Genomic DNA, 13676 nt, shown 5'->3' with positions numbered 1-13676 from the left:
CCGCCACTGTATAAGCCACTATTTTTAATGAGAGTAATATATAATTAAAAATTTTTATATAGACCTGCATATTGTTTTTACGGTCCTGTACAGCCAAGGAAAATTTCCCTCTGGGATAATAAAGTATACTATCTTATCTTATCTTATCTTATCTCCTATCCTTACCCCTCAGACGACAGACACGGTTCAAGTTCTTCAAGAGAGTGGACGCCTACGTGCCGTCATCCCGTGGCGTGAGCCAGAGGTACCAGTGTGTGGCCTGGGGCAGTCTGGGGCAGTCCATCACCAGGAACTACACACTGGAACCTTTCCTCAAGGCCAGGATTGTGGAGGGGGAGTCGTCGCTTGTCAGGGACGGGGACAGGGTGAGTGGGGCACGGTCGTACGCGCTGTTTGTCTGTCTGTTTGTCTGTTTGTTTGTCTGTCTGTTTGTCTGTGTGTCTGTCTATCTGTTTTTCTTTGTCTGTGTGTTTGACTGTCTATCCGCCAGCAACTTGAACAAGAACAAAGAGAACAACATCATCAACAACAACAATATTAACAACAACGTCAACAACAACAACAACAGCAACAACAACATCGTCAACAACAACAACACCAACACCAACACCACCACCACCACCACCACCACAAACAACAACAACATCAACAACAACAACAACAACAACAACAACAACAACAACAACAAGAAATTCACAAACAACGAAAGAAACCCCACCAACTCAGTCTCCCTTTTTTGTCTGTTTCCATGTTCAGATGGCCAATCTGACGTGCACAGTCACCGGTGACCCTATCTCCAACATAACCTTTAACCTGTCGTACAACTTCAAGTACCTCCAAAACCAGCTGCCAGACCAGGTGTACGACCACAACGGCACCACAGTGGCCGTGAAGCAGATCGTCTACGACGACGGGGACGAGTACGGGTCGACCGCGGAGAGCACAGGAGTTCTGTACGACGCAGCTTGTTCTGTCACCCAGAACGTTCTCGGGAGGGAAGAATTTCCCAACACCGAAACGTATTATTACCCCTCGCCTTAACTTTTTAAACTCTTCACCACTGAACACAACACTTGTCATCATAGCTAAGAAATATTGAAACATACAATTACCCTTCACTTTAGCTCTTTCACCTCTTCGCCGTTGAACAAAATGATTGTCTGAAAAAATAAGTTAGCTCTTAAGTATAATTATGAGAAAAAGGATGAAGGGGAGAGGAGTTTACGTTCTACCTGGGTATCTGGTTCTCATTTTCCAAAGAGCAAAACTCTATTAACAGAATATAGTTCGCTCTTCGCTCTTCCGTTTTCTTGGAAAGGAAGACTTTCTAAACATTGAAGCACACCATTACCCTTCGCCTAAACTCTGTAACCTCTTCACTGCTGAAAAAATAACACGCTTGCCATCGAACCTTAGAATATTGAAAAATACGATTACCCTTCGCCTTTACTTTTTAACCTCTTCGCTTCACTATTGACCAAGACAAAACACTTGCCATCTAACCTGAGTAACGTTGAAACATACTATTACCCTTCGCCTTAAGTTTTTAAACCTCTTTATTGTTGAGCGAAACGCTTACGTGTGTCATCCAACCAAAGGGAAGTTGAAACATACCAAATATCATTACCTTTCGCCTTAAGTTTTTAACCCCTTCATTGTTGAACAAAACATTTGTCATCAAACCTTAGTGACCTCTGCGGTGTTAAAGGAAAGAGGAGAAAGGGGAGAGGGCGATACCTTGTACATGGGTATACAATTCACAATTTCCAAAGAGCAGAAGTCTGCTAATATTAGGATTTCGTTGGCTCTACCCAATGTGTGTATCGGGTGGTTTTACTAAGCGTTCACGGCACAGTGGTGGGAGGGGGAAGGACGTAGCGGGCACAAACCGTCGGCCAACCGTTCAAAAGTGCTAACTCAGTCAAATATTTAGATTTTTTTTTGCTTGTTATGCTTTTTTGTTAGGTTGTTTTTTTTGGTAAGTTTTTTTTTTTACATTGAAGTTTCTTATGTTTTGTTTAGTGAGAGATTTACGGCACCCGCAAATGCAGAAGATCATTTGTAATGAGCGCGCTGGATGAAATCAGTTGTTTTTACCGTTGTTCACAGCACGGTCTGGTTCCACTCTGTTCCAATTTCTCAAACTATTAGGTATTAATTGCCTGGGCACACGAAATAGTTCATCAAACATTTAAATCCTAAAAGTTGCAAAAGGCAAGAAAAGATGCACAATGTGGGTACAATGTCTTAAAGAATGTAATCGGGGTCGTTTGTTATTGGGTTTTTTTTTGCCCTCTGTCCTGTACATGGGGGGGGGGGGGGTTGCCCTCTCTCCTGTACATGGGGGGGGGTGCCCTCTCTCCTGTACATGGTTTTGTCTTTATTCAGTTCTTAGTACAGTTGAAGAGCGTGCCGTGCCGACGGTCTGTCAAAGCAGCTGTAGGTCAAAGGTAATAGTATGGCATATTTCCTACCATTATTCCCAAAACACAAACACACATGTGCATATAGGCCTATATAATCATTGTACATATGTTGTTGTCTGCCTTGTTTTGGTTTCAGATAAAGGAAACAGAACTGACAGATCTGTATGATCAATGGAGATGTGTGTTCGTTTTTGTTTTTAAGTGTACTCTATCTATCTATCTATCTATCTATCTATCTATCTATCTATCTATCTATCTATCTATCGATCGATCGATCGATCGATCTCCTCTCTCTGCCCCCCCTCTCTCTCTCTATCTCCTCTCTCTCTCTCTCTCTGTCTCCTCTCTCCCTTTCTCTCTCTCTCTCTGTCTCTCTCTCTATCTCCTCTCTCTCTCTTTCTCTCTCTCTCTCTGTCTCTCTCTCTCTGTCTCCTCTCTCTCTCTCTCTTTCTCTCTCTCTCTCTCTGTCTCTCTCTCTCTGTCTCCTCTCTCTCTCTCTCTTTCTCTCTCTCTCTCTCTATGTGTGTGTGTGTGTGTGTGTGTGTGTGTGTGTGTGTGTGTGTGTGTGTGTGTGTGTGTGTGTGTCTGCCCCATATTTCTATCGTTCGTGCATTTTAAAAAATCTTCAAACTGTCTAAAAATGTTCGTGTTTCTAATCTGATCCTGTTTACGTCCTTGGGTATTGCAGAGTAAGCAGGATATTACATTCCAACAACAATTTCGAAAACTGTCTCGAGGTTCTAGAATATTCCAGAACGTCACAGAGAGTCTTTAATAATGTGTCATGTAGGGTACAGTAACAGCCTGTGCAAACTTCTGTGGTGTAGCTGTTGCGTACTTCACCCTCGCATGCAAAAGACATCATTTCAATTTTGGTGAATTAAAAAAGATCACTGTGTGCGAAATGAAATGTCTCCGCAAAACCCTTAACATCACAAGACGAGACAGGCAGAGAAATGAAAAAGTAAGAGCAGCTATCGGCATTGAGTCCTGCCTGCGTTACATAGAAAGACAGAGGATAAAATGGTTTGGCCACCTGTTACGCATGTCACCTGACCAGCCAGCCTCGAGAGCCTACAACACCAAGCACTCAGGCTATAAAGGAAGAGGAAGGCCACGCAAAAGGTGGATCGAGGGTGTCAAGGAAACCCTGAGAAAACATAACATCACAACTGAAAGAGCTGCGGAGCTGGCCTACCATAGAAAACTGCATCTCCCCTCGACGCTTAACGGTAATAGGATGAAAAAGAAAAGGTAAAAAAATAAAGTACAAAAATAGAGTTGGGGGGGGGGGGGGGGGGTCCTAGTCGAGTATCTCTGACTGTCTGCAGACGTTTTTATCTCCCCCAGTCCGAGTTCGACGTGTCCCGCAGAGTTGTATCCCTCGTCTTTAAACAAGTGCAAAATCGCATATTTGTAACGCTCTGTACAACATTGCTTGATTATTATTGTTGTTATTATTATTATTATTATTATTATTATTATTATTATTGGTATTATTATTATTATTATTATTATTATTATTATTATTATTATCATGATGATGATGATGATGATGATGATGATGATGATGATGATGATGATGATGATGATGATGATGATGATGATGATGATGATGATGATGATGATGACTGCATTGACACAGCACATATCCATGCTCTACAGCAAGCGCCTTCTGATTTATAATTATTATTACCCCTGCCGTCTGTACTAGAACACTCAGAAATACTCCCGGATTCCCGAGAGGCATAATAATACATGTAATTATAATGCAAGCAACCTAAGCCCTCAAATACTAACAGACTGTCAAGACATTTCTTCTCTAAACTCGATCGCTTGCAGATCCGATCCAATGATAGGGAGTCTTGTAAACTCCAAAATGTAACCAGAATACAGAAACACTTTGCTTGGGATCCGAACCCAGGACAACTATACCCTAGATCTCAGAAGAAACAATGGCATCAACAACTTCAGCAGCAGCAGCATCACCATTCAACAGCAGCAGCAACAATAATTTGGACATTTACTTCCCAAAAAAAAGTAATTTTTAAATATCAGAACAACTGACAAAACAGTAGCCAAATTCTCTTTTTTTTCTTAAGTCTCGAAACTGCAAACGTTTAAGTCGAGCGTTAAATTATTCTAATTAAGAAAAAAAATCCGCTACTCGCCACAGAGGGAATCGAACTCACATCTCTTGTTGAATAGACTAACACACAGTGTACCGCAGACTTCAGTACTTTCTCTCTCTAGCACTCATCCCCGCGCCACTCAACAGCAAGCTCTGTCGGTCGAGTCTCAGCGCTTTATAGTCTACTAGTTGGGTTCCCCTTCGATGAAAGGAATGATCGGGGCATTAACATCAACTGAAAGTCATTGGCCTACTATATTTACACTCTACTGGAATGGAGCAATAAATCTTGAGAGAAAAGTGAGCCACGTGTTTCCAAGTTGCCAAATATATAATAGTAATAGATATATAGATCTATTCTCTATTTCGATTTCGTGGCTGTACACTCTATAATTTCAAAAGTGTGGGACCAATGCGCACTGTTAGTGAACGGAAACCTCACTTGTTTACAATGGCGTCTTAGAAGACGGACTTTCCCAAGATTAGACGAAACAAAGCATTTTGGAAAAATCGGGGAAAGCAGTTTTGCGTGGATTTTTTAAAGTTAGGTCCTTGCCACATGGATGTTGTGGACGCCTGCAAAGTTTCAAAGGTGTGGGTTAGGTAATAAGGGAGGAGTTTGTGCACAAAGCCTCTCAAGTCCACTTATATGTAAAGATCTCTAGTCTTTTACACCAGCAGACCTTTAAAAACAGAGAAATGTCGTTCTTGGCTTCCCAGGATGCACGCAGTGCAAGTAGCCGACTTAGCGCTCAAGAACTAAAAATTAAGAAGCAGACATGACCTTAAGCTGTCTATGCAGACACACACACACACACACACACACACACACACACACACACACACACACACAATCACACACGCGCGCGCACACACACACACACGGCGATATTCGAATGACATGAGTAGTGAGCTCACACTCTAGCTCACGCTAAGAAGATTAGACAAAGTATAATTTCCATAAAATAGCACAACTAAATGACCTAAACTATGTCGATGGAGGCGTAAAAACACCCTCATTAAAAAGGGTGAAATCTAGATGAGTGCAAGTACTGTTCACTACAGCGTTTGCTCTTTTCTCATCTCATCTCTTCTCTTCCTTTCCCTTCTCTTCCCTTCCCTTCTCTTCCTTTCTCTTCTCTTCTCTTCTCTTCTCTTCCTTTACCTTCTCTTCCCTTCCCTTCTCTTCCTTTCCCTTCCCTTCTCTTCTCTTCTCTTCTCTTCTCTTCTCTTCTCTTCTCTTCCTTTCCCTTCTCTTCCTTTCCCTTCCCTTCTCTTCTCTTCCTTTCTCTTCTCTTCTCTTCCTTTCTCTTCTCTTCTCTTCCTTTCCCTTCCCTTCTCTTCTCTTCTCTTCTCTTCCCTTCCTTTCCCTTCCCTTCTCTTCTCTTCTCTTCTCTTCCCTTCCCTTCCCTTCCCTTCTCTTCCTTTCTCTTCTCTTCTCTTCCCTTCCCTTCTCTTCCTTTCTCTTCTCTTCTCTTCCTTTCCCTTCTCTTCTCTTCCTTTCCCTTCTCTTCTCTTCCTTTCTCTTCTCTTCTCTTCCCTTCCCCTCTCTTCTCCTCTCTATCCTTCTCTTCTCTTCTCCTCTTTTCCCTTCTCTTGGTACGATTTTGATAGAGCAGATAGAAGATTTGGTTTCAGACCTCATCGACGTAATAACTCAAAACGGCGGAAATGTCAGATATAACTCGGTAATTAGTATTCTTAGGTAGCGAATTCCCCCTGGCGGGTTATGCCAGTAATCAAGCGGAACCTTTCTCTGGCTCTCTGATGTCTAATGAGGGGGGGGGGGGGGTCAGGAGAGGTCTTTACCGAAAAATTAACGTCTTTTTTATAGTCAACGTGCATTGGTCAGGTTGATGGGAGATTCCGATGAAATTGCTCAATCCGTCTGTTCACTGTGACTGATTTCTCTGCCTGGGAACAAAATATTGCGAGCCAGCAGCAGATGCTGACGAGTACTAAGCGAACATTTAGATTTTTTTTCTTTCTTTTTTTATTTGCAGTTTCTTAGTCTATGGTGTTTGTCGCATGTGTTATGAAAAAAAAATAATGTTACAATGTTAAATCTAAATATTGAATAAAATTGATCTGTAAAAAGATGCACAACGTAATACAGTGTTGAAAGAATGAACCGTTGATTTTTTTTTCTTAACTTAGAAACTTTGCTTTCTGGGTTTCGTGCGGTTGAAAAAAATGTCCACGTCATGTCTTCTGGTTTCAAATATCCTTAAGAGAAGCACGCCATAGGCGTCTGTACTGTAGGGGTTACGTGCTTCTTCACCGCATGCACAGGACCTGAGTTCGATTCCCATCTGGGGGGAAAATCTACATTATCGAGTATCTCGGTCTTTCCGCCGGGACGGTGTATCCCTCTCTGTCGTGACTGGCAGCGTAGACGTCTGCCTCCAATAGGATCTCCATTGTTCTGCTGGGCACGTCAACAATTGAGAGGCATCGTGCTGAAATCAGGCGCTCGTCAAAATGATGAAATCAAAGAAATTTTACGTTTTTAATTTTTTTTGGTGCATTTTACCTTTCCGAAAATAAATTAGTTTTAAACTCGCGATTTGAGTAGCCCAGTGTCATATTATTATGTTCCAACGCTGTAGCGCCACTTTTGACGTTTTGCCAACTCCTTGAATTTACAGATTTCTTTTTAGAGGCAAAACGCGTTACAAGAAAATGATTTTATAGCGAACACATTTTGTACAAGATTGTCTTAAAACATGCGTTCAGTAAGCAAAATGTCGCGATTAGAACCTGGAAAAATGACGGACTTGATTTTAAAAGCGATATTACCCCCGCAGTAAACCTTTTAAAATCTGTAGAAACCTCCAACTTTGATGTCTCTATTAGTCTTTATGTCTTTATTAAGGGGGGGGGGGGGGGGGCTACACCCCCAAAATCAAAATTCGGCTCAAAATCATGGAATTTGAGTTGCAGGCATTTTTAGCTTCCTCAGCTTCTCCTACAACTATTTCATGGCATAAGAACCTCCCAAAAACCGTATTTTTCCCATACCGGGCATTTTTGTAACCGCCATTTCCTCATAAAGTCAGTATTTTATTTTTCTTTATCGGCCGTTTTCTCAAAATGCGACTTTTCTCTATACTTTTTTAAAATAACTCCACCATTTTTCAACCAATCTTCATGAAATTTTCACAGAGTGAAGAGAAGAGGTAATACTAAAAACTTGTTTGTTGAAATATTGATATATGGAATAGATTTTTGTTGGTGGTGTCTGGAGTGTTGATTTTCACGGATTTTTCGCAAACTTGAATGCTACCTCAGGAAAAAATTCATTAAAAATTTTCTAATTCGATTAGGAAAAAAACAACAGACAAATATTTAGATCTAATCTTTGTGAACACGCATGCAAAAAAACCCAATCAATTTCCATGAGCGGTAAGTGCAGCATTCATTACGTCAGACATGTCAATAAAATCCAATATGGCGGCGTATCCATGGAAACTAAACTTTTTTATCAAATTTGATTGCGGATTTTAAGACTCCTTACTATGCTTGTTATATGTGTGAAATTTGGTAAAATTCGGTCAAGTAATAAGCGAGATAGCCTCCAGGTGTAGCCCCCCCCCCTTAAGGAATTTTCTAGAACACAGCTACCTGGTGTTTCCAAAAATATTGATCTGTTAAGACAAATTGAACCAAGTCCATGTGCATGTGCAAAAGCTGGAGAGTCTATGTGTAATATTTTAGGAAATATTTGACAGTTCGTTGCGCCACGAATTTTTGACCGCACAGTTAAGTCTATACTTTACTTAGAGCAGGTTAGAAGGCAAATGTAGTCCGCGGAGTAGTTTATGCAAATATTGATTACAGCTTATTATATTTCAAGCGTAAGATATCCTCTTTTAAAATTTCACGTTTGTTATATAAGGATTTATTTCACCGAAAGTGCGTGGTTAGGCTACCGGACTCGTAATTGTGAGATTGCGGATTCGGGGGCTCGAGCCTCAGCTCGGTCCGACGTTGTGTACTTGGGAAAGGCACTTTGCACAAATTTCCCACTTGGCTCGGTCCTTTCGGAGACGGACGTTAAACTAGGAGGCCCCGCCTCTTTAATAACCTAATAGTGTTAATAGAGACTTTAAACCAATACCATTTCATTTTTTTTCACCGAAAGTGAAGTATTAAAAACAACTCCCTGAGTGTGGTATAAAAATGCAGTTTCTTGTTCTTTCACCTCTTGAGTAAATGTCTTTGTTTGTTAGAATCAAAATACAACTCTTTGTTTCGTCTGGATTTTTCCACGTGTGCTCATTACCACAAATGATTTTTTTCTTTGCAGCTAAATGCTATCTTAGGTCGACCTTAAGGAAACTGCAGAAAGGTACGCCAAGGTTTTTTCAATAAACTGCCACGGTGGCAATGAGAAACACAGCCCTTGTTTGAACATCGATTTGGCCAAACGTCATCATTTTTTGTTGTCATTTGCCTAAAATTTTCGAATCGTGTTGACAGTCTCTTTCGCACTGAATAGTTGGTGATTTGTGTTGCTTTGTCGGAGTTTTCTTATTTTTAAAAATGTGTTTTAATGATAAGAAATAAACTGTATGCTTTTTTCTATATTATACAATGTTAGTCTAGCGAACATGATATCATTCTAAAACAATACACACTGAGCAAAAACATCCAGTACAAATTAAACGTTAGGATGAATGGTCTTTTGTAACAACTCCTTGAGGACGTAAACAGTTCTGCCGAAGAAGAGCCAAACAAATAGCTAAAATAATTACTCTCAACTTTATACAGTTGAACCTGCCCTGACGGCCACCTCTATAAGACGGTCACTTGTACAAATGGCCACTTTCCATTTCCCCCCTTGTGTTTTTTCTATAAAGTTTAACTGTTTAAAACGGGCTCCTGTCCAACGCGGCCGCGGCCACCATATTATTTTAACACACAACCTTTATCACACCAAGCAATGACACCTGTCTTAGACGGCCACCTTAGTGTAGTGACTCCATTACGTTTTGTCATAAATTGTGCATTGGCCCCTAGCGTTGAGGGCGAGCCGTCATAATTCAATCACCTGTCGTTGTTAGGTAGTCCCTCCAACTGATCATGTTGCGTAGGCCTCTCCCACTGTTGACCAATTGGTAACACATTTTCAGCTGCAATTGAGGTGAGCGTGTGACCCCTCATAAACTATAAGCCCCGCCCAGAACTCATACACAAATCGTAAGTGAGATGAGTGGTCACTGTTTACCCAGGCTGTAACAAAGTAACAAAGGACGTTAACATGAACTTGTGACAGAAGCGTCGCTCGTTCTCCGAGTGGTGGCGACCCATCTGTTTGTTTTACCAAAGCACTCGGTCCTCCCTGTCTCACAGATTTCGTTTTATTGTCACCCTTGTACAAATGCAGCAACAAAGGGGAAAAAAGAAGAAAAAACACAGCAAAAACAACAACAATAACAACAACAATAACAACAACAACAATGCGGCTATCATCGGTTGGGACCTCTGAAAGGAAGGGTTTGTTTTCTTCATCTTGATCAGTCCTGCCTAAGACAGCCATCTGTCTTATACGGCCACTTTTCTCCTTGACAATGGGTGGCCGTCTTACACAGGTTCGACTGTAATTACTCTTAAAAGTATTATGATTTGCTTTTGCCGATTACTCAAACGCTCAAGCGACCATTGGAGCTCGTTGAGTGGCGTTGATTAACGTGATTCAAACGCCTAGACGCCGTCATACTATCACTTAGGCGGTTGAATCACGCAGATTTTGGTATTCTGAACCGCCTATGTCCAGTAACTTACGCAAGAAAGCTTTTTCCAAAGACGTTAGTTACAGACCATCGTCTTACATCATATCATATATGTGAATTTCAGATTCATAGGTACGTGCATAAAGAAATAAAAGTTTTTTGCATATCCTGAAAAATTTGTCTCTTATATATATATTACAACATTTATTTGATATGCAATATATATCTATTCCAAAAATACGCCAGCTGACCCACTTTTAAGATTCTTTTGATTTTGCACAATTTTGCCTAATCTGACTTTTAAGGTTACTTTTGAGTGACCGTATCTCTGGCGACTGCTATGATCAATGAATTATTAATGTGCCAAATGATGCAGAATTTATTCAGCTTTCAATTTGTTTGCTACATGAGTGGGTAGTGCAAGATCTTAACACAATGATTGTATGAAAACATTTTCGAGTTTCTTTGGGCGCCACTATAAACCTTTTTGCTTCCTTCCCAACTACGACTCATTAGATTACCTTGAATTTAAATTAATTGTTTAAAATGTTAACACTTTTGTCTTCTCATTTCAAAATTCGAACCTCCCTGCAAAGAGTCTTCATATTTTCAGAAATAAAACTGACTTGCAATAAGAACTTTTTAGATTCTTCTCCCCATTATCTGACCTATCCAAGGCTCTGTACGTCTGTGAACTCACACTTACTCAAACCTGATCGTCCGTCCGCCCCCTACACACAATGGGACATCAGCTAAATTCTCCATTTCTCTCCCCACATATAACAAGGTGTCTGCTAAATTCGCAATTTCCTTCCAAGCTTACAAATTGTTATTTTTCACAACGATTGTTCATTTCTATCAGTCTGTAATTTTACAGATGTATTTAGAAGAGAGAATGTGTGAGAGAATATTATGTGCGTGCAAGTGGGCGCCCTCGCGAGTGTTTGTGTTTGTGTGTGTGTGTGTGTGTGTGTGTGTGTGTGTGTGTGTGTGAGTGTGTGTGCGTGCATGCGTGCATGTATGCGTGTGCGCGTGTGTGCGTGTGTGCGTGTATGCGTGTGTGTGTGTGTTTGTGTGTGTGTGTGTGTGTGTGTGTGTCTTGTGTTTGCGTGTATACCCTACACATGTGCCATCATCTGGATAATAAACATTTAGTTTATCTTATCATATATTTACATTACTGAGATTTTTCGGTCATTATCAAAAAGACAACATTTTCCTCAGAAGGTAATGATTTATTTTTCTTAGAAATGATCATTATAAAGAGACATTTTCTTAAAGTATCCAAAAAGCTATTCTACCTCCTAGTTCCAAAACGTTTTCATAAACACTGCTCGATATTTCGAACTCATTTTCAGATACACAAATATATTCACACTAGAGTTGATAGTTTCGGTTAGGAATGACAAAAAACAAAGGACAAGAAAAAGATTTCGATAGGAACCATCATGATGGAAACTTGGGTCAATCACAATGTAGAGAAAAAAGAGCGTGGAAGGAACAGCGCAGATGATGTAAATGACAGCGATGAAGGTCACCATTTTCATAACCTTTTGATCTTTGACCCCAACACCTCCCGCTGCGCGATCAGACTTGGCTGCAGTGGCCTGTCGCCATTTTGTTTTACTTTTGAGTTTGACGACAAGAACAATGGTACAGCAGACGACGAAGACGAAGGAAAACGTCGTAGCTATTACGTCTTGGATGAGAAGGGTAATGGCTTCTAGAATGTCTCTCTCAGCCGTGTACGTGGCTTTTAGCACAGTAGCATTTAAGGTTAAATCGTAAACCCACTCAAGTCTGTTTCCAAGGCAGAAGGGGATCATCAAAACAGCCATGGCAATGTAGATGGAGATAATAATTGTCTTTGTCCTTCTCGGTGTGATGATCGTCTTCACCTTCAGAGGGACAGCGATACACAGACATCGTTCAAAGGTGATGAAGGCGGTGATAAACGTGGCGATTTTGACTAAGAGGACATGGGGCACGGCCCCAGTGAGGTTCAAGATATCCCTGGGGTCAAAGGGCAACTCAGAGTTGTAAAAGAGTGGGTTCCAGCAGATGCTTAGCCATATCATGGACAGCAGGGAGCACAGGTCAGCCACAGCGAGCCCTGAAATGATAAACACTCTACAAGATGGAAAAATGCAATACACAATCATGACCCCCACCCCATATCCCCACCCCTTGTAGGTTAACTGACACGACTGTGGAAACCCTCTGACATAAAAAGAGTTTAACCAAGCTTAAGTGAAATTTCATTCTATTTCTTCTTCAGCAAATCATCATCATCATGAAGTGCCAGATTTGCATCAGACATCAGCGATCAGGGTTCTGTATTCATTCCTTTCTTCTGATGACCTCCAAAAAGCTACAATCCTGATCTTTCCCCATCATCAATTTGTTTAAGCTCTCCAAGTAGGTTGGTCTGGATCTACGCCTGTCTCGCTTCCCTTCAATTTTGCAAGTGAGAGTTAGATGTTCGAGACCTTTGTGTCTATTTAAGTGTTCCAGAAACTGCATTTGTCCTCATTCTCAGCAGTCTCCTAAAAAAACACATTTCTGTCACTTTTATTTCATTTTCACTGTCTTTAAGGATTGTCCAGCATTCACAGCCATATAGAAGGGTTGAGCACACATAGCATTCCAGAATTAGTATTTTTGTAATCATTGAGATCTTTTCAATTTCCCTGGATTGGGTTAATTTAATTGAAACTATCTGTTGTTTTGTTCTTTTTCTTTTCATTTCTGTGTAACGTTTGGTCTCATATGTAATTATATATCCTAGATATCTAAATTGCTGAACGTGTTTGATTTTTCTGCTTTTGCTCATGCGATTGAAAGTAGGATATACCGCTTTTTAAATATTACCATGCATTCTGTTTTCTTCCATATCTCACAATAGCCCTCCTCCATACAATAAAAAGTACGCTACCAAAAGCCACTAATTTTCCCGACGTCCTGACATCATGTCTAAGAAAAAGACAAGCTGGGACCTGCGACCAGGAAAAAAGACCCGTTTTGCTTGAAGAAAGCGTCATCCTGCTTCATGATAAGGCGCATGTTCACAAGTCCAGAGTTGTAAACGAGCTTCTTGAGGGCTACTAGTGGGTATTATCGGGACACCCGCCCTATTTGCCCGATCTCGCCCAATGCAACTTTCACCTCTTCCCCAAGGTGAAAGAAATGCTGCAATATCGGAGATTTGATTACGAGGACCGGATTCAAGAGGCTAAGAGAAAAGCACTCAGGACCTTGGACAAACGATCACTGACCACTGTTTTTGACCGCTGGGTGCATCAAATGGAGAAATGTCTTGAACCTGATGGTTCCTACATTGAATAGGTATTTGAATAAGCTTTCTGTTGATGCCAAATATAAGGT

The 13676-nt window shown here is 40.9% G+C and overlaps 2 protein-coding genes across 2 annotated transcripts in view; one reads left to right on the top strand and one right to left on the bottom strand.

Annotated features, from left to right (window-relative positions):
* LOC101861706 overlaps window positions 1-2602 on the top strand; it is a gene marked incomplete in the record, with an annotated part of 14162 nt that extends 11560 nt beyond the window's left edge. The window contains 2 exon segments of the mRNA XM_005112463.3: window positions 173-365; window positions 757-2602. Of these exon segments, the coding sequence (XP_005112520.3) occupies window positions 173-365; window positions 757-1041 (478 nt within the window).
* An 8781-nt stretch (window positions 2603-11383) lies between these two features.
* LOC101862392 (thyrotropin-releasing hormone receptor-like) lies at window positions 11384-12666 on the bottom strand. Its single transcript, XM_013090437.2, has one exon. The coding sequence runs from the start codon at window positions 12452-12454 to the stop codon at window positions 11597-11599; it is 858 nt and encodes a 285-aa protein (XP_012945891.1). The 5' UTR covers window positions 12455-12666; the 3' UTR covers window positions 11384-11596.
* Window positions 12667-13676: the final 1010 nt, after the last annotated feature.

Source organism: Aplysia californica, unplaced genomic scaffold (genome assembly GCF_000002075.1).
Source record: "Aplysia californica isolate F4 #8 unplaced genomic scaffold, AplCal3.0 scaffold01280, whole genome shotgun sequence".
Taxonomy (NCBI): domain Eukaryota; kingdom Metazoa; phylum Mollusca; class Gastropoda; order Aplysiida; family Aplysiidae; genus Aplysia; species Aplysia californica.
The sequence above is the reverse complement of the archived record's forward strand: the minus strand, read 5'-3'. Positions and strand labels throughout refer to the sequence as shown.

Bases quoted from the DNA above. Each gene is read 5' to 3' on its own strand.
- LOC101862392 (XM_013090437.2), bottom strand. From the start codon at position 12,454: ATGATTGTGTATTGCATTTTTCCATCTTGTAGAGTGTTTATCATTTCA.